This window comes from Neoarius graeffei, chromosome 12 (genome assembly GCF_027579695.1).
Source record: "Neoarius graeffei isolate fNeoGra1 chromosome 12, fNeoGra1.pri, whole genome shotgun sequence".
Classification (NCBI taxonomy): domain Eukaryota; kingdom Metazoa; phylum Chordata; class Actinopteri; order Siluriformes; family Ariidae; genus Neoarius; species Neoarius graeffei.
The window spans coordinates 48,761,743-48,785,606 of record NC_083580.1 but is presented as its reverse complement, the minus strand read 5'-3'; the positions used below and the strand labels follow the sequence as shown (position 1 = coordinate 48,785,606).

At 40.4% G+C, this 23,864-nt stretch overlaps 1 protein-coding gene across 1 annotated transcript in view; it reads left to right on the top strand.

Moving 5' to 3' along the window:
- Window positions 1–23,864, top strand: part of rai14 (retinoic acid induced 14) — a 223,541-nt gene that overhangs the window by 122,763 nt on the left and 76,914 nt on the right. Inside the window, 1 exon segment of the mRNA XM_060935956.1 lies at window positions 20,694–20,751. Within this exon segment, the coding sequence (XP_060791939.1) occupies window positions 20,694–20,751 (58 nt within the window).

Below are 23,864 nucleotides of genomic sequence, written 5' to 3'. Positions count from 1 at the left end.
GACACTTTTTCATGTCTTAAAGTAATGATGGCCTGTTGTTTCTCTTTACTTACTTGAGCAGTTCTTGATGTACAGATTCCTACATTTGGCAAATAGGACTATTAACTGTGTTTTTATTAGTTACTGTTTGATCTCAAATGCATTTAGAAGGCAAGAAATTGCGCTAATTAACTTTGGACGAGGCATACCTGTTAATTGGAAAGCATTCCAGGTGACTTAAGATAATGCCAATAGTGTGCAAAGCGTCAAGGTAAACGGTGGCTATTTTTGAAGACTCTAAGGCTACGTCCACATGACAACGGCAACGAGATTTTTTTTTTTTAAATATCGCGTCCACATGGGCAACGGATCAGTAAAATATCAGGTACATATGGCAACGCAACGCTTGCTGAAAACGATGCAATACACATGCCACACCTCTACGTGCGCTGTAAGACGGTCCCATCGGAGACACCAGAACAATAGAAGAAGTAGACGCATGCCCATAAACCCCTTCTTCTGTAGCATCAGCCACATAAAGTTTTGATTATTAATCAGTAGCGTAAAACGAAAGACGTGGAAAGAGGAATGAATGGGGGTAGCTGGAAGCCGGTACGCCAACATTCTGATATCCTCCAGAATTCTTTAATGGTCCGGAATAAATTGAATGCTACACGTTGATGGATTACTTTGTTCTTCTACGCCCTTTTTGAGGAATGTATTGTCAGACTTAAACCAACATCTGAAGAGGTGAGATCGCTCCTTTTTTTTTTTTTTTTTCCTATTTTTGCTGGTGGGATTGTTTTTGTTTTTGGAAAGCGCACGGGCGGTGCGCGGTTTGGTACTGCTTCTGCAGTGTTTGGACTAAAGACTCTGCCCTAAGAGCTATTCTCTCTCTCCCTCTCTCTCTCTCACTTTGCACCATTACACAATAAATATTCACAGTGAAAATATTTTGTAAGCGCGTTTCATGAACCAAGTTATAGGATTTGTTGACAACTCGCATCGAGTTCGTTACACTTCTACCCAGCGTGAAGCACTGACAGTCATGTGGTTGTGACGTCATCGTAAACAAATCCGTTCTACTCATCCAGACGACTTCGCAACGGCGCCATTGCCAGATTTTTCCACTCTGGAACCCGTTCTCAAAAGATTTCGTTTTGGGGCACCCAAAACGCCGGTGCCATGTGGACGCCAGGCTGAAACGATAAACAATTTTATCAGATTCACCTGAATCCGTTGCCGTGTGGACAGGGCCTAAAATATGGAACATGTTTTGTTGTTAACACATATTTATTTACTACATAATTCCATATTTGTTCCATATGTTATTTTATAGTTGTAATTTCTTCAGTATTGTTCTAGAAAGTAGAAAATGATCAAAATACAGAAAAACCTATAAATGAGTAGGTGTGTCCAAACCTTTGACTGGTACTGTAAATGCATCACACAGGTGATGAAATAATGGTTTCACCACCTAATTTATATGTTCAAAATGTAAGGTTCACCCAAACATGGATAACTTCTGGGAGGATGGTCATATGGCCTAAATCATATGATAATTTATAACTATTGATCAAAGACAACACCAGACATGAATGTCTCCAAAAGTATCCCTGAATCAGTGTAATTACAGTAAAATATAGGTGATGGCAGGGAAATTGGGACAGGGAGACTTTGGACAGTTTGTATTCCCATAAATTAATTTCAACCAATCAGGTTTTAGATTACATCAGAAGTTAGATGTTGCCCCTTAGTGTAACCTACTTTCTTTGGAGCCACAAAGCTGGACACTGCAGCAAGGTATGTGCAGTTAAAAATTTTTGTCAACCAAAACTTGTATTTTCTACTTTGCAGTCCACCTCCATTCTATGTTGTATGCTGGTGAATTTGGGATTTGTTAGGAATTCAAGTGTGTAGCCAAGAGTTACCATATATAGTAATATTAATAAAAATTTCCTTGGAACTGAAAAACACCAAGTTGAATGTTATGAAAGTGAGGTTACTACTCAAGATGAACATCTACAACACATCATTTGAAATGGATACAAGCCTCTCATAATAAGCAAGTTTTAAAAATTTATCTTAAATTATTCATTTTTAAATTTTTTTGTCACACTGTCCAACACAGTATCTCAACTTATTAATTGTTTGTACTTGTATATTATTTACTTTGTGTGATGTAAATAAATAAACTATGGCGGCACGGTGGTGTAGTGGTTAGCGCTGTCGCCTCACAGCAAGAAGGTCCGGGTTCGAGCCCCGTGGCCGGCGAGGGCCTTTCTGTGCGGAGTTTGCATGTTCTCCCCGTGTCCGCGTGGGTTTCCTCCGGGTGCTCCGGTTTCCCCCACAGTCCAAAGACATGCAGGTTAGGTTAACTGGTGACTCTAAATTGACCGTAGGTGTGAATGTGAGTGTGAATGGTTGTCTGTGTCTGTGTCAGCCCTGTGATGACCTGGCGACTTGTCCAGGGTGTACCCTGCCTTTCGCCCGTAGTCAGCTGGGATAGGCTCCAGCTTGCCTGCGACCCTGTAGAACAGGATAAAGCGGCTAGAGATAATGAGATGATATATGATATATACACATACACGTGTGCGTTATTTCATATATTTTATGCTAGTCATTATTTATATGCAGTGTGACATTTAAATAATATTGGCTGGCTTTGAGTGGTATATCAGATATATTCCATTCAGCTAACATGATATTAAACTCTGTCTTTGTATGCTTATTCTTCACTGGGTAGAGTGGCGTAATACACATAGGATAAGTGATATGATGACAATATTGCATACTATCAAACCAAATGAATGAAACCTGCTAAAGGGGAATAGAATACATGTTTTTTATTTCATGGGAAAAGTGTCCTGTATTTATAATAATTCATTATATTATATGGAAATGAGCATTTTTCCTGGGAAATACACCACTCGTATTTTTCATACGTGCTACATCCGGGACATGGAGACCGAAAACCATGACCTATCTCTCTGTATGTCACTTGTGTGGAACTCGTTGAATTGTTTCGATAAATTTGGGTACTGTTTGGTTGTGAATGTGTCTATATAATAAAAAGAAGAATCACACGTTGGCTTGAAGATATGAAGTTTATCCTCTCATGTTGAAAAACTAGCATTTTTCCATACAAAATATATTGCGGATCTGAGTGACACATTTTCCAATATTTCACTCTGATGACGTCACTCCCGTGTTTTCCCACTGACTAGACGTGCATTGTCAAAAGGGTGAACCGGTTCAGAATTAAAATATAAAGAACATTACACGGTGGTGCAAAGATATGAAGTTTATTTTCTTGTGTTGAAAATATTTTCACCCGTTCACTTCGCTCACTCATGAATATGTTCACCACTTGAAGATAAACTACGTAGCTTTGTGCAACCATGTAATATCCTCCATGTACATTATTAATTTTTGTCCCTAGTGTATATATTTTGAACAGTAGTAAAAAAGGTATTGAAATTATGGTTAGCAGTGAGACCTAAATGTTCTTGTTGTCCAATATCAGCTATCGGTCACAATTCACACTGCTGTGACAAACAGGGCTTTGAACCGGAATTTTTTTCCTATTGGTTCGTTCCGAACAGAAATGGAATTTTAACGTTTCCGGTTTTGGGTTCCACCATTAAATAGACGTTCCCGAACCGGTTAGAACAAAAAAATTTCGTTCCCGGAACGGTTAATTACGTTCCCTGCCAGCTGTTTAACAAATGGCTATAAAATTATGTCTCCGTCTCATCCAGCTTAAGCCAAATGTAGGCTAATTCTATTACAACCTTTATTAAATAAGACAAGAAATAATTCAAAACAATTATTATTTCAAATGTTGGTGATTTGGATTCTCAGTATGTCTTCCCATCTACACAAACAGAAAAAGTGCCAAAAATGAAAGATAATTCGTTTAGTGTGTTACCAAAGGCTAGTCAGGCCCTATAGAGGGCTACCGCATGACGTCGCCGCACCGCGAGATTTTGTTAGGCGCCATATTGGAAGTACACATCTATGCAAGTACATACATTCATAACAAACTACAGCTGAAATGTAGCCAGGGCCGGTTCTGCCCTAATCTGGACCCGGGTGCAACATCGCGCAACCCTCCCCCCCCCAAAAAAAACAGTCTAAACCAGGACAACCATCACATAACTATAACTATAAACATTTTATATCAACTATTTTAACTAAATGGGCTATAATAAATAAGCCTGCAGGCAGGCACGGCGGGCTGCCTCAGAAAAGTAACCATTTGTCCTACCTTAACTCGTTTTGCATTTTCTGCCTCCTTTTTTGTATTTTCGACCCTCCGTTTATTTTCTTTCCTTTTCTGAAAACCCGATTTGTGTCCAGACATTTTGTTCTGCTACCAACGAACTAACTCGTCAGGTCTCGTCTCTCGAGCCCGCGATGATTCCCGTGGGAAGGGCAACAACTGATACATTTTTACAAACAGCCAATAGGGAGGTTGCATCGTTCAGGCTCTTCTTTGCTCAGACACTCAGTAATGCACTTACTCACTAGCAGTCCACCTTCCCGCTCTCTCCATTCAATCAGCGAACGTCACACAGGAAGTGAACCCCAGCGGGTCATAGAAACTTGCGCAGGAGAAGAATGACTATTTGTAGGCTACAGAAACTTTGAGGAACGAAATAAAAACCGGTATTAACCGGTTACCATTATTTTTAATAAGCGTTTCTGTTCCGGAACATAAAAAATAATAAAGTTTCTGGTTTCGTTTCTGTTCCATGTGAAATAGAAAAAGTTCCCGGTTTTCGTTCCTTGAACCGGTTCAAAGCCCTGGTGACAAATACACTGTGTATATAGCAGCAGATTGATTACAGTGATGAATTTGGATGCATTTTCATTTGATGGAGTACGAGTACAAGGTTTTGGCACTCCGCATGATACAGAAATGAATAACTTGCTTACTGTTGCTTAATTAGGGGCATCAGGGAACATATATAGCTCTGCTTATGTTGGTTGCTGCTGTGTTGCAAGTTTTATGTTTAAGATATTATGTTTCAACAGTATCTTTAATAGAGCAGTATCAGTGAGCATGGCCTTAAAATTTAAAACTGAGCACAGAGTGCCAGGAATTGTACCATGACTCACTATGAAAGTATATAGACCCTGATGACTGAGGGAAGCAGTCTCTGTGGTCAGTGCTCGCACAACTGAAGTGCACTTATAACCAAAAGTTTCTCTGCACACTCACATCACTCCTCCACACTCACCATTAATTTTTGACATTTATTTATACTTCTCTATGCATTCAGGTTGGTGGCCCTCGCACTCTGTATTAAAGATAAATGCCATAAGTAGTTTAATCAGGTCGATTATATTGTAAGAAGATGGTGTAGGCAAGGACGCGTTATCCTAATGGGCTTCATGGGCAGCTGCCCAGGGCCTCGGCCACTAGGGGGCCTCGGAGGTAGCGAGATCGGAAAATATGAAACGATATTTTCAGAAGTTTTGATCATATTGATAACATTTTTGATGCATTTCGCCACCCGTAAGGAAGCCCACCTTGTCCCGTCGCATAAATCACCCGTCATTGTCAATATGATCACTGTCCACCATGTCTTCACACGCTACGCCAGCTTGAGTTCAATGATTTAATTAATCACTTCGCTTTCCAGAAAAGTAGGAAAGTGCCCTTGTAAGTTGACCCATGGCTGTCAAACTGAATGCGCAAAGCTGTGTGCCACTGCTGTTTGGGACACTGCGTGTGTGAAAGGATGAAATGTTTCACATAGCCTAACATTTTGAGATTTATTTCTGAGAAGCAAGATATTTTTCTTTCTTTGTTATCACTCTTTGTTTTCACAAGTTAAAAGTCGCCTGGATTCCAAAATGAAAATGAATGGTTATATATCAAATGAATGTTTTGTTCTGAATTCTAAAGAAACTGTTGTAGGCCTAGGTTATGTTCTTGACGTGTTGTTCATTCAGTGCGTTTACATGCACATCCAAATTGAGCTGCTGTCGGTAATCGAGCTAAGGGTCCCAGCAGGGGTGCCAGAGAAATCCAATCCTACATGCGCACAAGGAAATCGAGCTATTGTGTGAGGTACATTGTGCACCCGAGCCACAGGTGGCGCTACACGCCCCATCGTGTTGGTACACTTCCGGTTGTCATCATGAAGAAGAGCTATTCAAGAGTATAAACAAAGTTATCAGCAGTGTTACCAGATACTGCTGACGTTTTCCAGCCCAAAACATGTTCAAATCCGCCAAAATGCACTTAAAACCGCCCAATCTGGCAACACTGGCAGTTCCGTGTTCACAAGTTCCGTGCTCAAGCTGTTAGGCTCATATGGTTAGGCTTGCTCTAACACTGTATGGCTACAAACTGTCCTGCGCAGACCACTGTTTTGTAAGACAACTTATTTTGCAGAATTGTATATTTTTCTAAAGTCCATTTTTTGCTTACAAAAAATATATATATTTTTTTTGCTTACAATTTAACTTATGTCTTAATAAACACACAAAAAGTTCAATTGTTTTGTTTTTATTGACATTCTTCAGATGTTGGACATATACATACATATATACACACACAAATACAATGACTTGTTTATGTACACAATTCACAGCTATGCAACAGCTGTACAGATGTATTTGGTGATACAGTAAGTGAGCTAAATTTTAACAGTGCAAACAATGCCACAAAAAGAAAAGATTCATGCCGTTGTCATGATTCGTTGTCATGCCGACTGAGGCTGTTGTGTTTCCCGCTTGTGGTCTCGTCACTCGTCACTTCCGGAAGGGGCAGTGCTGAATTAAGTAGCTCGAATACGTAGCTCAATAGGGTATACATGCACTAAGTAGCTTGGCAGAAATCGCATAATCTAGGTCGTGTAGCTCGATTCCGAGAAATCAAGTTCGGTTCAATTTCAGCCGAATTAAGGTGTATACATGGCATTTTGAACTTTGATTTCAGTCGAGCATCGGCAGAAATTCGATTCTCTCTATGTGCATGTAAACGCACTGATTGACTCACTCATTCAAAGGCTTCTTGAGGCTAAACTTTAGTTAACCAGACTTGTTAACTGTGATGTCTGATGGATTTTTTTCGCCATGCAATTGCCTATTTCACCATTGCTTTTTCTCGATTAAATAGGTGTTGATGGATATAAAGTTTTATCATTCAATAGTATTTCTAATTGTGCCACTGTCATTATTTAAGTTTCTGTGTCTAGTTAGACAGGCACGTCTGAGGGGGTGAATTTGCTGAGCGCAGTTGACAACAGGCGGGGGTGGGGCCTCGGGGGTGTGTCTGCCCAGGGCCTCGGCAAGGGTTAACGCGGCCCTGGCTGTAGGTCCTTCTTTTCGCAGGCCACAGTTTATAGTCTGCTTAGCTTTGATCATTAGTCATGAAATAAGAGCTGACATTTCGTGTTTGTCTCTTCATAAGTGTGATTTTAGATTGTGGTGGTGCATCAGATTTTGGTTGCAAAACATTTTTTCCTCCATGTACAAGTAAGTGAGCACGGTATCAGACCAATATCAGTATGCCTAGTGATGGTGTTAGGTCTCATTCTTAGTCATGTCTGTTAAAGTTTACATTTGTTAGCGATTTAGATCAACTCCTTAAAAGCTGTCTGATGCTTAAAAAGTTACAGTATGACTCTAGAAATTTGATTATAGAGAAATTTATTAATGGTTGAAAATATGAAGAGTTGAAATTAATGTAAATTAATCTAAAATGTAGTCTTTTTTTTTTTTTTAAACTTGTGAAATGTACAAATACTTAAACGGATTTAAGTACAGTAAGAAGGTAATCATACAGTGTTCCTTCCCACCACTGATAAATTACCTAAACCTACAGACAACAAATAGACCTCACAACAGAAAATCAAAGGTAACCAGGTTTCGTGGAAAAAGCGGTCATTATCGAGCCTTCTTTTGCCCTGTGATGGCTGACGCAGCCTTGTCTTGCATGCTTTTCCTGCTTGGTTTATCACCATGTGATAAAGAAATAATGCAAAGGTGAATGAGCACTGAATTTCATAATGTGATCCTCTGAGAGTCATATGGGTTATACAGCTGTTGATAAAGCCATAATGTGAGACCATATTAAGTGCAAATGCTGAGTGTTAATTGCATAAGGGATCTCAATACAGATAGATTTCAGTTCAGGTAGTTACGATTTGATTAATTCAATTCAATAAAAATTTTATTTGTATAGCACTTTTAACAATACACAAAGCAACTTTACAGAAATCCAGATGTAGATTTAGATCTCTGTTGAGCAAGCCAGAGTTAACAGAAGGAAAACTCCCCGTGACAAGAGTGTAAAAAAAAAAAAACCTAGAGAGAAACCAGACCCAAAAGAGAGCCCATCCTCTTCTGGGTGATGCCTGATGATAATTTGTTAATAAATTGTTACAGTAAACATGTGTAGATGAGTAAAGATGAACAGTGCACAGTAGGTGCTAAAGAAGGCAATTGGACGCTTGAAATTCTTGACGTTTCACCTCTCATCCAAAAAGCTTCTTCAGTTCTGTCTGACTAGTGGGGAATTCTAGGTATTTATCCTCGAGTGGACCAAAAGCAAACCTAGGGAGTGTCGTTGAGGTCACATGGGTCGTTGACCCTGTCAGTCATCCTATAGAGATCTTGCAGTCACGTGACCGGAAAGTACACAGCCGCCATCTTGTCGGTAAAAAACACAGCTGAATACTGCTGCACTCGTGTACAGAATGGATCAATTTCAACCAACGGACTACACGGCTCATTTTTCTAATGAACAGATAACTAGATATATGTCTAAAATAAACAATCTACAGATTAGTGACCCTTATGGCTTACCGGACGTAGTTTTCACGACCGTGTCAGTGGATATTGAACTGCCAGAGGTGGAATACCCAGACATGTATAATTACCTCATCAACTTTCCCTCACTGTTCAGTGGTGAAGCACTGCGTGCTTATAAATCTCTGCACAGTTATCTTTACAGAAATTCAGGATTTGTCAGCGACTCAGATGTGGCATCTTGTAAACAAGAAAATAATCCTCATTGGACGGGTAAGTCACTTAAGTATTGAGTATAGCACTGACCAGCCGATTATAGAATAGAATAAGGTAATTCCAGCTGTAATTCCAAATCGTCCGTCTTGTTTACCATGGATCTGGCATTGGAGAGATAGAGGCTTAGCAGTGGAGATTTGAGTGGCTGTTTTCTGAGCTTAGTCAACAGGCCGGCTCTGCCTGCAGCCTCGCTTTTGCTTCCGCTCCCGGCGCCGCCTCCTTCGCTTTGCTTCCAATAACAATCCACGGAGACCCCGCTGGTCTCACTATCTCGTCTGGAATGTTGTGCATGCGATGGAAATCGCTACAAACCGTCATTTTCTGCTGGAAACCAATGTCCAGTAAGTCCATACGGTTGTAGTGGATATTGAAGTCCGGTACAGACGAACAACACGCAAAAATACACACAAAAAACATTAAAAACGTGCACAGGTAGGGAGAGCTTGTAGCCGCAGTCGTTGTAGTAGAATTGTATCTTGAAGCAGAAGTAGAACCAGAAGTAGAAGTAGAAGGCGGAAATATGGCGTTTGACCGACAAGATGGCGTCCGTCACAATCTGGATCGGCTGTGACGTCACATGCAAGTGCTCCATAGGTTGTTAGGGTCACTGGAGGCCGGGTGATCTGTGGGTCGTTGGCTCTCTCTGCCATCATGTGAGTCTTGAAGTCAGCTGAGTCTTGGTGTGGATATGTATTCAGTTTTCTTCGTCAACCTGGAACAGCCATCACTGAACAGAGGAGGTGGGCTGAGACACCACTTATCAGCCACCTACAATGCAGTCCTTGGCACACCTCCCAGAAAACTGAATATGCATCCATACCAAGCTCAGCTGATTTCAGCAACTCACATGATCCACAGATGACCCTAACGACCCTCTAGGCTGCTAACACCGTTCACACCCGGCCTCCAGTGACCCTGACAACCTACAGGATGACTGAGAGGGTCAACGACCCATGTGACCTCAACGTCTCTCCTTAGAGTTGCTTTTGGTCCACTAGAAGATAAATACCTGGAGCTCCCCACTAGTCAGGCAGAACCAAAGAAGCCTTTTCAGATGAGAGGTGAAACATCAAGAATTTCAAGCAAGTCCAGTTGCTTTCTTTAGCACCTACGGTTTATAATGATCTGGATGACTGAGAACCTTCACGAACAGTGCAGTGTTTTGAAAAGGTGTGCGGTATGAGCAATGTGTGAATCAGTCCTGAGCTGAGAACAGGATGGTCTTTATGAATACAGCAGCAGTTCTTCGGTACAAGTATACAGTATCCATGCAAGATTATCCACTGCAGAAACCGTGAGACTTGCACAGAAATTGTTTTTGGGACATGTGAGTCTTTAATCTTTGTTGGACCATCTACAACAATTCCTAACTGAAGATCAGATTATAAGGCTGCTTCACACTTTTTCTACCAAAGTGCTAAAGTTAACAATAGCACTGTGTAGCACTTGAGCCTGCTGCCGTCGGGGAGGAGACTGCGGAGTCTCCGGGCCAAAACCAGCAGGCTCAAGAACAGTTTCTTTCACCAGGCGGTCAGGAGGCTCAACTCCTCCCTCCCTGTTCTGCCCCTCCTCCCCCCTCTGCCTCCTGCCACAGATTCTGCTCGCATACCCCCCTTCAGCATCTGACATGTCATCCTCACAGTTCCCCCCCCAACACACACACACACACACACACACACACAGTTGTGCTCATAAGTTTACATACCCTGGCAGAATCTATGATTCTTTGACTATTTTTCAGAGAATATGAATGATAACACAAATATATTTTCCACTTATGGTTAGTGGTTGGTTGAAACCATTTATTGTCAAACGACTGTTTTTTCTCTTTTTAAATCATAATGACAACAGAAACTACCCAAATGACCCTGATCAAAAGTTCACATACCCTGGTGATTTTGGCCTGATAACATGCACAGAAGTTGACACAAATGGGTTTGAATGGCTACTAAAGGTAACATCCTCACCTGTGATCTGTTTGCTTGTAATCAGTGTGTGTGCATAAAAGCTGAGTGAGTTTCTGGGATCCAGACAGACTCTTGCATCTTTCATCCAGCCACTGACGTTTCTGGATTCTGAGTCATGGGGAAAGCAAAAGAATTGTCAACGGATCTACGGGAAAAGGTAGCTGAACTGTATAAAACAGGAAAGGGATACAAAAAGATATCCAAGGAATTGATAATGCCAGTCAGCAGTGTTCAAACTGTGATTAACAAATGGAAAATCAGGGGCTCTGTTAAAACCAGGCAAATGCCACAAAGTATCTCGCCTACAATACGCCAAACAGCACAGAGACGAGCCTCAAAACTTCTGGAACAAGGTAATTTGGAGTGATGAGACCAAAATTGAACTTTTTGGCCACAACCATAAACGTTACATTTGGAGAGGTGTCAACAAGGCCTATGATGGAAGGAACACCATTCCTACTGTAAAGCACGGAGGTGGATTGCTGATGTTTTGGGGATGTGTGAGCTACAAAGGCACAGGAAACTTGGTCAAAGTTGAAGGAAAGATGAATGCAGCACGTTATCAGCCAATACTGGAGGCAAATTTGCACTCATCAGCCCGGAAGCTGCGCATGGGACGTACTTGGACGTTCCAACATGACAACGATCCAAAACACAAGGCCAAGTCAACCTGTCATTGGCTACAGCAGAACAAAGTGAAGGTTCTGGAGTGGCCATCTCAGTCTCCTGACCTCAATATCATTGAGCCACTCTGGGGAGATCTCAAGCGTGCAGTTCATGCAAGACAGCCCAGGAATTTACAGGAACTGGAGGCTTTTTGCCAAGAAGAATGGGCAGCTTTACCATCTGAGAAAATAAAGAGCCTCATCCACAACTACCACAAAAGACTTCAGGCTGTCATTGATGTTAGAGGGGGCAATACACGGTATTAAGAACTGGGGTATGTAAACTTTAGATCAGGGTCATTTGGATGTTTTTTGTTGTCATTATGATTTAAAAATAGAAAACACAGTTGTTTATCAATAAATGGCTTCACCCAACCACTAACCATGAGTGGGGAAAAAGTTTTTGTGTTATCATTCATATTCTCTGAAAAAAGGCCAAGAAAGCAAAAATTCTGCCAGGGTATGTAAACTTATGAGCACAACTGTACATCTCATCGTTCATTAACACACTGAACAAAGGGACCGCACAGCTCACTTTACCTCGCTCATTTGCACTATTCCGCACTACCTCACCTTAACAGCTGCTAGTTTGTTTATTCTGCTTATTTCATGTTTCATGTTTCCCTGCTATACCTCAAGTGCCCTTGACTGTTTGGTTATTTGTACCAATTTGTGTGTGCGCGCGCGCGTGTGTGTGTGTATATATAAGTGTTTAGTCTAGTTCATATCTAGAGTGTGTATACTGTTTATATTGTCTGAGTGTTTAGTCTGTCTTGTTCTTATCTAGTGTTTATACTGTTTATTTATTCTGTTTATATTGTTTGAGTGTTTAGTCTGTCTAGTTCCTATCTAGAGTGTTTATACTGTTTATATTTTTTCAACTATTCTATTTTTATTTATTGCATTGCCAGTTTGCACCGTGGGTCAGAGAGGACTGATATTTCATCTGTGCTGTATGTCGAGCATGTATAGCATATTTGACAATAAAGTTGACTTGACTTGACTTATGCATAGGCTTAGCAGCTTTACAGTCAAGTACACTTGCCCAACAAAGCACTTGTATGTTCCACAAAGATTTACAATTAATCGCTGTTTTGCATTTTGTTTGGTCTGTGATTAAGCAAGGGTTAATGTACAGCGAGCCAGTCCTTCTCATCTCATCTCATCTCATCTCATTATCTCTAGCCGCTTTATCCTTCTACAGGGTCGCAGGGAAGCTGGAGCCTATCCCAGCTGACTACGGGCGAAAGGCAGGGTACACCCTGGACAAGTCGCCAGGTCATCACAGGGCTGACACAAGCCAGTCCTTATCGTCAAATAAACCCTGACGGGGTGATGCAGGACCCCGATGTGAAGCAGAGGGGTCTTGAATCACCCTGAAGGGGTTTATTTCACAAGAATGACCGGCTCGCTGTGCACCATCCTCTTAGTACAGGGCCACTTGTTAAAGAAATCAGTGATTTGATACAAAACATTGATTTTTAAGAAAATGATTTTATTGCTTCCACCAGTGACATGGTACATAGCAACAGTCTGTTATACCAAAATAACAGACTCTAGAATGCTGTAATTGTCCAATCAGAATCAAGCGTTCAACAAAGCTGTGTAATAAACCATAATAACATCCACAACCCAAGCTGAACATCAAATGCCTTTCCATCTGAAAGCATAAAGTTAAGCAAAGGAGAGCTGTGCTGTTCTGCATGTGTAAATATCTGCAGACTTGGGCTCACCCTGTACAGCAAGCTATCTGTGCTTTTATTTTTTCAAGGTTTCATCAACATGGACATTTCCAGCATTTTGTCAGCACTGTTTTTGCATTCCGGGCTGGAATTGTGGTTTTTGTTCAATGTTTGGCATAAACACAGAAGTGAAGCTTCTCTGACAATCTAGAAGACCTATATTCACATGTGTACAGCACTGTGATATAGTTTTATCTTTGCATGACTCAGGTTAGAAGGAATTTGGAGTCCAAATTCAGCTATATCTACATAACTAAGTAACTTATTTTGAGAATAAACCTTAGAATAATTTGTTGACGCCTGTGGTGGGATGGATATCCTGTAAGACCAAAAAAAAAAAAAAGAGGCAACAAAACGGGACTCGCAATCTTTGTTGGCAGCATTAAACCTGCATTCCTGTTTTCGTCTAAATTTATTAACAGCTCATTCAACATCTGTAAAGGAAGTGGATTGTTTTCAAATTTGTTAGCATGTAAACACAGTCACATCCATCTTTCCAGTACAATCCATCAATCTCTTCAATCCTGTCCATCAATATCCAATACCATCCATACATCCATCCAATCCAGTCCATTCATCCCTTCAGTCTTCTTTATCTAGCCATCCATTAGTAGAACACACGTAATAGCGGAGCAGAGCCCCATACTTAAGAGAATATGGTAATACAGCGATCTGATTTTTGATGGCTTTGGCTGTACGGCATCCATACGTACAAACGTACACAATAAAAACACAAACAGGGTCAAAACCAGAAAAGCGATACAAAATACAAGGCTTTCGCAAAGTCTGTCTTACTGAGGGTCCTTATATGTACAGTGTCTTGCAAACGTATTCATCCCCCTTGGTGTTTCTTGTTTTGTTGCATTAAAATGGATTTTTGGAGGGTTAGCACCATTTTGATTTACACAGCATGCCTATCACTTTAAAGGTGCAAATTGTTGTTTTTATTGTGACACGAGCAATAACAAGTGTTGCCAGGCAAAACAAACCTCGTCTGGTAGCACTTATGATGAATATGAAGGAAGATATCACGAAAAAAACAGGTACCCTATGGGTACATGTGGCTACTGTTTATAAATAAAATTGTTTTCTGATCCCATGTCCATACAGTAAATATAGCATATTTACTCTGAGGCAGTAGCCACAAAAATGAAGCATAATTCAAAATCGAACAATTTAAAAATCACAGAAGTAAAATATACCAAGTGTCTGTATTTTATATTATTCTACTCTTGCCTCTTAGTTTTCGAAACTGAAACCTCCAAACCGAGGCTGACATGCACACGCTGTCGCCATGACCAAAACTCTTATTTCCTGGAAATGGCCCGGTGCTAGAGCTCAGTGGAACATACTTTCCCTCTGTAATAAGCATAAATATGTCTGAAAGCAGGTTCTTTAGTCTAGTCTATTTATTTTGAATGGTGAACCAAATTGTATACACTCACTGGACATTTTAATCGTCACGTGTATGTGCAGTGCGCGATCGTTGCATTCTTACAGCACAATGATGTAGTGGCTAGTGCCTCTATATGAGGTAGTAGCCACAACAAAACATTTTTGACCTTTTTGGGGACCTTGACCAAATGACCCTCAAAATGTTGGCGGTTCTATTTGAGACCAATGCCCATCTATCCTGAAAGTTTCATGAAGATTGATCCAGCCGTTTTCCCGTAATATTGTTAACAAAAAAAAACAAAGAAACCCAAAACAATACCTCACCCAGCTTACTCTGTCGCAGGCAAGGTAATTAAGATGCAAAAACAGAAATCTGAAGTGTGCATTGGTATTCAACCCACCACCAAAGTCAACACTTTGTAGAGCCACCTTTTGCTGCAATTATAGCTGCAAGTCTCTTGGAGTATGTCTCTATTAGCTTAGCACATCTAGCCACTGGGATTTTTGCCCATTCCTCAAGGCAAAACTGCTCCAACTCTTTCAAGTTAGATGGGTTGCGTTGGTGTACAGCAATCTTCAAGTTATGCCACAGATTCTCAATTGAATTGAGGTCTGGGCTTTGAGTAGGCCATTCCAAGACATTTAAATGTTTCCCTTTAACCCGCTCCAGTGTAGCTTTAGCAGTATGTTGAGGGTCGTTGTCCTGCTGGAACATGAACCTTCATCCCAGTCTCAAATCTCTGGCTGACTCAAACAGGTTTTCCTCCAGAATTGCCCTGTATTTAGTGCCATCCAGCTTTCCTTCAATCCTGACCAGCTTTCCTGTCCTTGCAGATGAAGAATATCCCCACAGCATGATGCTGCCACCACCATGCTTCACTGTAGGAATGGTGTTCTCAGGGTGTTGGGTTTGTGGCACACATGGCATTTTTCATGATGGCCAAAAAGTTCAATTTTAGTCTCATCTGACCAGAGAATATTCTTCCATGTGTGTGAGGAGGAGTCTGCCACATGCTGCTGGGCAAACTCTAAACACTTTTTTTTAATTTTTCTTTAAGCAATGACTTTTTTTTCTGCCCACTCTTCCATAAAGCCCCGCTCTGTGGAGTGTACAGTTAGTGGTCCTATGGACAGATACTCCCATCTCCACTCTGGATCTTTGCAGCTCCTTCAATGTTATCTTTGGTGTCTTTGTTGCATCTCTGATTTAGTGCCCTCCTTGCCCGGTCTGTGAGTTTTGGTGGGCGGTCTTCTCTTGTCAGGTTTGTAGTGGTGCCATGTTCTTTCCATTTTGCTATAATGGATTTAATGGTGCTCTGTGGGATATTCAAAGTTTGGGAGATGTATAAAATTTTTATATAACCCAACCCTCATTCATACTTCTCCACAACTTTGTCTCTGACCTGTTTGGAGTGCTCCTTGGTTTTCATGTTGCTTGCTTAGTAGTGTTGCAGAGTCAGGGTCCTTCCAGAACAGGTTGATTTATACAGACATCATGTGATGGATCATGTGACACTTTGATTTGATTTTTTTTTTATTGTGACACAAACACATTGTGTCACAATAAACAGTTTTCACCTTTAAAGTGGTAGGTATGTTGTGTAAATCAAATGGTGCTAACCCCCCCCCCCCCCCCCCCCCCCCAAAAAAAAAAAAAATCCATTTTACTTCTAGCTTGTAATGTGACAAAACAGGACAAACACCAAGGGGGATGTATACTTTTGCAAAACACTGTATGCGCTGTGATTGAGCTCTAATCAGTAAAAGGCGCATAATCTGCAGCTGCAATCTCCGAAGTGCATGGATGTGACCGATGTAACCAGATAACTGTTTCAAATATCAAATTTAATATTTGATCATAACTGTATAGTAATGATGTAAAGTGAAAGTGCTGGTTCATTGCTCTCTACCAGGCACCCAGCAGAGTCACACCATAATAAATGACGTGGTGTCCTTTCTGGCACATGGTATGCAGTGTCAAAGAAAGGAATAAATAATATGTAAATAAAATGCGCATCTCGTTATTGGTATCACTGTCACAAGACAATACAGCAGTTTATTTATGTCAAATACATGTCACGACACAAGTTGATGGTTCATATGCTATAATCTTATTATTCTATTCAAGTTGATTTTCTGCCCTTGTAAATATTTTGCTCATACACTTGAGAGCTCTGCTTTTAGGCAGTGCCTAAATATTAATATTACAGTGGCAAGACAACTTAAGTGAACCCTTTGGAATCACCTGCATTTATGTATAAATTTATCTTAAAACGTGGTCTGAGCTTCATCCAAGTTGCAGTTAAATAACAAACGCAATCTGTTTTAACTAATAACACAAATTATTGCTTTGTTCTTTTCTGTATTGAATACATTATTGAACCACTCAGTGTATGCTGGAAAAATGTAATCCCCTAGGCTAATAACATCAGATGTTGGCAAATCTGGAGTCCAATCAATGAAACAAGTTTGAAGATGTGGGTTAGAGCTACTTTGATACTCAAACAGTTTGAGTTTGCTATTCACAAGAAGTTTCGCTGATGTGAAACGTGCCTTAAAAAGAGAGCTCTCGGGAGACCCACGATCAAGAACTGTTGATTTGCATAAAGCTTGAAAGCGTTATGAAGAAATCTCAGTGAGTTTAGATATTCATCAGTCCACAGTTAGACAAATGAGAATTTATTACTGTGGCTACTCTCCCTAGAAGTGGGTGCCTTACCAAAGGCTCAATGCAGAATCCTCAAGGAGGTAAAGAACCACCCTAGTAACAGCTAAAGGCTTGAAGGAATCATTGGAACTGGCTAATATCTTTTTTTCATGAGTCTACCATATGCAAAAAAATTGAACAGGCAGGGTGTCCATGGGAAGACACTATGGAGGAAACTGCTACAAAAACAAACGCGCACACCTGAAGTTTGCCAAATAGCATCGTGACACTCCATTACACTACTGGGAAAATGTTTTATGGACTGATAAAACAAAGGTTGAATTATTCGGGAAGAACACACAGTGCTATGTATGGCGTAAAAGGGCACATGAAAACATCATCCCAATGGTGAAGTACAGTAGAGGGAGCGTCATAATTTGGGGCCACATTGCTGCCTCAGGGCCTGGACAGCTTGCCATCATCAAGGGGGAAAATGAATTCCCAAGTTTATCAAGGTATCCTACAGGATAATGTCAGAGTGGCAGTCTGCCAGCTGAAGCTCAGTAGAAGGTGGGTGATGTAATGGGACAATGACCTTAAACTTTGAAGTAAATCTACAACAGAATGGTTTTAAAAAAAAATTTAATTAATTAAATAAAATAAAATCTGCCTTCTGGAGTGGCCCAGTCAGAGCCTAGACCTTACTCCAATAGAGAGCCATTCACACCAGACATCCTAAGAATATGGCTGAGCTGAAACAGTTCTATAAGGATGAATGGTCCATAATTCCTCCTGAACGTTGTGCAGATCTGATCTGCAGCTCCCGGAAGCGCATGTTTGAGGTTATTGCTGCTAAAGGAGGTTTGACCAGTTATGAAACTCAAGGGTTCACTTTATTTTTTTTCATCAGCTCTGTGAATGTTTAATATGGAATGTTTTAATATGGAAATCCTCCATAATCCCCACAATTAGCTCCTTAACTGGATCACTGGGTTCACTGTGTCGGACCTGCCTGATCCATCCTGATGCCCTATGTCTGGGAGTCTAATCACATCGCTCCTGTGGAGGACGGCCCCATATGGACAGTTGAAAGTCACACTTGGAAGATGCTCTGGACACTTACAGTAATGTTTTTATGGCTGAGGACTACAGTTGACTTGCTAACTTTAGGACTGCAGTTGTGATGAACAATTTTGCACTCAAGTTTCCATCAATGAAGAGTTATAACATCAACAAAACTGACTTCATGTTAAAACTGTTAATGTTATAGCCATGTTGTCTGTTGTTGCCCAAATGAGGATGGGTTCCCTTTTGAGTCTGGTTCCTCTCGAGGTTTCTTCCTCATGTCATCTGAGGGAGTTTTTCCTTGCCACCATCGCCACAGGCTTGCTCTTTGGGGATAGATTAGGGATAAAATTAGCTCATGTTTTCAGTCATTCAAATTCTGTAAAGCTGCTTTGCGACAATATTTATTGTTAAAAGCGCTATGCACATAAACTTGACTTGACTAATAGCTGTGCTCAATAAAGGTATTGAAGATTAGAATTGTGTGTTATTTAAAACAGATTGTCTATGTTCATTATTGTAACTTGGATGATCAGACCATGTTTTCAGATAAATTTCTATATGAAGGCAGATCATTCCAAGGGGTTCACTTACTTTTTCTTGCCACTGTAGGTGCTAGTTTTATGCTGAAATGCTCATTTAAATTAATTCGAAGCTCAGTTAAGATATCTAAGGTGATGGCTTCAATAAGAGCAGACTTTCTCAATTAGGGTACACATACTCTTGGAGGAACTACAGATATTACTTAATTGAACAATGACTGAACACAGGCGCAACGCTATAATTGAAAACATTTTATTTCTGCAGCACTGAACGTAATCACAAAGTATAGTGTAACAAAAGCAACATAAGTGGTTAGCAAAAAAAGTGGTTCACCACCTTCTACCAGTGACGGTGCTAAAAAGAAAACAAAAACTCAAATACAACCGGTTTCGAAACAAATATTTGGCAATGGCAGCAAACAAATTCTCACTCTGTAATCAAATCTATTATTAAATGGGTACATGGCTTGATTGAAAGGAGTTACAGTAGCTGGAAAACTGAATCATTGGTGTAAGACGGAGTTAGTGTTCAGCAGCCAAACTGAGTAAAGTAAGCTAAAGACAAAACCGGTGTTTAATGTAGCAAACGGAAAAATTGAGACTTTTTTCCCCTAATTATCACAAATTATATTTTATAATAACTTTCACATTTTTATATTGCTCTGAGAGAGCATACTACAAAACAAATAATAATACATGCTAGTTTTATGCTGGAGTGCACCTTTTAAAGTAATTTGAAGTTCAGTAAGATATCTAAGGTGATTGATTTAGGGATGGCGAAAACTAAAAAAAATCTTGACCGACCACCGAGCCTCATTAGCTGGTTAAAGTTGGTTAACCTATGAGTTTAACAGGGATGCAAACAGCGCGCCTTTTGGCGGATGCCGCCTTTTTCACGGCTGAATCGTGCAGATCCGATTTTTTTTGGGGGGGGGGCGTTGGAGTGTCTGAATAATTTCAACGGCATTTGCTTATTTAGTAATTTTAATACAGAATTTACTCTGATTAAATTATTCAGACACTCCAACGCCCCCCCCAAAAAAAAAAAATCGGATCTGCACGATTCAGCCGTGAAAAAGTCGGCATCTGCGCCTTTAGTTTGTGTGGAGAGATATGATCTGCAATAACATGCATTGTTGGCTACAGACCGAAACATACTTTCAGAATGCACTGGCCAAGGCAGGACTAAAGTCCATGTGCCTTCTAATAATAATTAAAAAAAAAAAAACAGAATAGTAATTTGTAAGCTAAAAAGCCTGTGTCTACACTTTTCTCTCGCCGAGTGGCAGCTGTTTTCAACTGGGGCGGGACATGACTGAATGGGTGTTTCTGATTTGTCAGCTGTCTTCAACTGGGGCGGGAGGGCGGGACATGACTGAATGGGTGTTTCTGATTTGTCAGCTGTCATCCTTACACTGCATGGCATGCCCCAAGCGTTTACAACACAGAATTCCAGGTTCTCCGCTCCAAAATCGGCAGCTTCAAAACGATTGATTTTTTTTTTTTTTAACCGACAACCAAAAAAAAAAAACGGTTGACGTTGATTCGGTCAACCACTGGTCAAACGGTCATCGGTTAACATCCCTAGATTGATTCAGTCAGCCTTTGGTCAAGTTCCTGACATAATTTTGTTTTTGTTCCTACAGAGTAAATGTGTTATAGATGCTCTGGACAGCGGTGGGAGGACTGCTCTTCATCATGCAGGTAAAAAACTTTAAAGGTTTTAAGGAATGACTTTTAAGGAAAATGTAAGGAATTCAGCCTAATCAGCAAAGAGTCGTGTGGCTGCAACATTTCATTCCAGTCAAATAGGAGGGATAATTGATCGGAGACAAGAATGAACTGATTAAAGTTGAATCATGTGTAGCTCCTGCTTGGTTAATCCACGTCCTTTCCTTGCTGTCCTGTTTGGTTGCTTTTGCCGTGGTGTGTCTCAGCACCATCACTTCTCTTTGTCATATTGCTGCTGCTGTTGTTGTTGTTGTTGTTGTTGTTAATTTATATAGTGCTTTTCTCACACCCAAGGTCACTTTACAGTTACAAAAACAAACCAAGTTAAAAGTCCTCCAACAGTTGTCAGGATGTAACTCCAGTGGTGTAGCTGTTTACAGTCCCACTGAAAAAAAAAAACACAGGTATGTCCTGCTAAGCCACCGTAATGCCACCGGGCAACAGCGCTTGGAATGCCGCGCCATGGATCTACACAGTGAGCACAGAAACATCGCTCAGGGTGGCCGCGGGTCCTTAAGTCTTAAATTTACTTTTCCTAAAATAAGGCCATTAAAAAGTCTTAAATTTGTCTTAAATTTCAAACCCCGTGGTCTTAAATTTTCAATCTTAAATTTATGGAGATTTTACTCAGTCATATCTTTAAAATGTGGTACACTTTGGATGGGGAAAAAGTTTAATCGTTTTTGATGCTCACAATTATACCGCGCAGGCTCCGAATCCACCGGTTGCTAGACACACGCGTGCTTGACAACCACTCAGTGCCTGATCTGTTGATGGAGGGTAGTCCGAGCCACAATGGGTAAATGTAAATTTAATGATAACTGGCTGCAAGATGCAAAATACTCGTGGTGGCTGAAAGCTGTACCCAAAGATGCCAACGAGGCATACTGTGTAGCATGCTGTAAGACTTTTAAGTTGGGCACAACGGGGATAAGAGCGGTGGACTCTCATATGAAGAGCGCCAAGCACGTTGCTTTTGCTAAAGGCCGCGAGCATCAGCCTCAAATATCTGACTTCAGCGCTGCCACCACTAACGGTCGTGGAGAAGAGGATAGATCTGCGTGATGTAAGAGAATATTGTGTGTGAGAGAGAGAGAATATATTCTATTGCGTGCATGTGAGAGAATAGTATTGTTTGTGTGTGGGTATCGTTCCAAGTGTTTTAAGAAGTGCAAGTGAGCAGACCTTTCAAGTGAGTGAGCCGAAGTTTCAGGTGTATGTGCATTCACATTGTTTAACTGTTGTTTTCTGCATTGTTGTTTGACCAAAGATGGAATTGAACAATTCTGCTTACAGTGTGACTTCCCAAGCAGAGAAAATAATAATTTAAAAAAAAACTGTTGCATTGGATTCTGTGTGTGACTTCATTCACATTTTCACATTGTTGCGTTGGATTCAAACGTTGTGACTGCATTCTGATTGTCACATAGTTAGAAGTTTATCCGATCCTTATATTGTGTTCTGAGTGTGTGAATGCCTGTCAAGGAAAAGAAATGAAGTACTTCTACTAGAATAGTGTTTTCTGGTCAATGTTTACAAGAACAATAAGTTACATTAAATTATATAGTTTTTTTTCAAAAGAGTACGTTTTTGCGTGACTTTAGATTTGGTCTTAATTTTTTTTGGAACATGGTATGAAAAAGTCTTAAATTTAACTTGGACAAACCTGTAGACACCCTGCATCGCTGCACAGAGTGCTGGGAAACCCCGATGTTGACGAGAGCAATAAGCGCACCGCAGTACATAGCGAGCAGGAAAACACACATCACTTATAGTGGACCAAGGCCTGGAGAAACCGACGCTCAAAACTGGGTCTGGAGCTATGCCATAATCAGCAAAACATTAAATCAGAAAACAAACATCAAACCTATAAACACAGAAAGAAAAAACAAACAAACAAAAGGCTCTGGTGAGAAGTGGCAGCCAAAAAGCGCACAGTGTACTGTCAACTGGTAATGGAAATTATATGCCATGTAAGATGTGTCCTTGGCTCTTAAAAACCATTATTAAATTCAGTCCTGTACCAGTTAGAGCTGTGAGGTCACAAAGGTCATTATTTTTCCTTTTTAGAGGAGAAATTGCTCACCAGCTAGTCCATCTCCTGCATCAGAATAGCACAGTGCTGAGAAATGAATATTTATACCTCCTCAAAATGGAGGTTTTTTTTTTTTTTTGGGAGCCAGTACCCAAGCTGCTGCTGACAGGATATCATTTGTTACTTGTTACTAAGGAGAGTTTGAAGACATCAGCAACTTCATGCTTCCATTTTTATTTTCAAACTGTCATTCAGTCGAGGAAAATTGCAGCTGGTCACTTTTCTTGAGTGTAGAACAGAGCAGAGTGCAATGTTTAGAAAACAGCTTGTGCTCTTGTGTACAGCTGAAAGTTTCCACAGTGTTCACGATAATGAAATAAAGTGCTCTGATGGAACAATGCACTCCAACCATAACCCTACATTCAGACTAGCAGTTGAGAAGCAATTCATGTTGATTTTGTATTTTGTCTCTCGTGGGTATGCTCTGACCATTGCTTTATTTTTAGTTCCAGTGAAAAACCATGGTAGCTGCTGCAGGGCTCGACATTAATGGTAGTCTGGCTGTCCGGGACAATCAAATGTTTGGTCTGGACAAGTCAAATCCATATCTGCCTATCCAATGGGACAAGTTGAATATTTGTTGAAAATCAAAATTTTTATAGTAATTATTTCAGTGTTACATCAATAAAGTTCCAACAAAACTAGTTCGATCACCTCAGTGATCCAGCCATGTTATTACAGAAGATGCATGTGTAAAAATAACCACGTCATAATATCTAATTTATAGATTGTTAGACTTTGAATTCATCAAAATCGGAGAAAAGGCAATCAAACACCTCAATAAAATAAAAATATCTGTGGTGAATCTTCATTTCATTCTGACATTTATTGTATTTTTCTTTTGTATGGTACACATTAATGATCACAATTGTTGTCGTAAAATATTTGGCGAGAATTTTACAACAGTGCCGAACTCAGTTTGTTTTCATTCACATGATTCTGTCACCCTTAGCATGTCCAATTTGTTTTCTTTTGGTTTCATTTCGTCGAA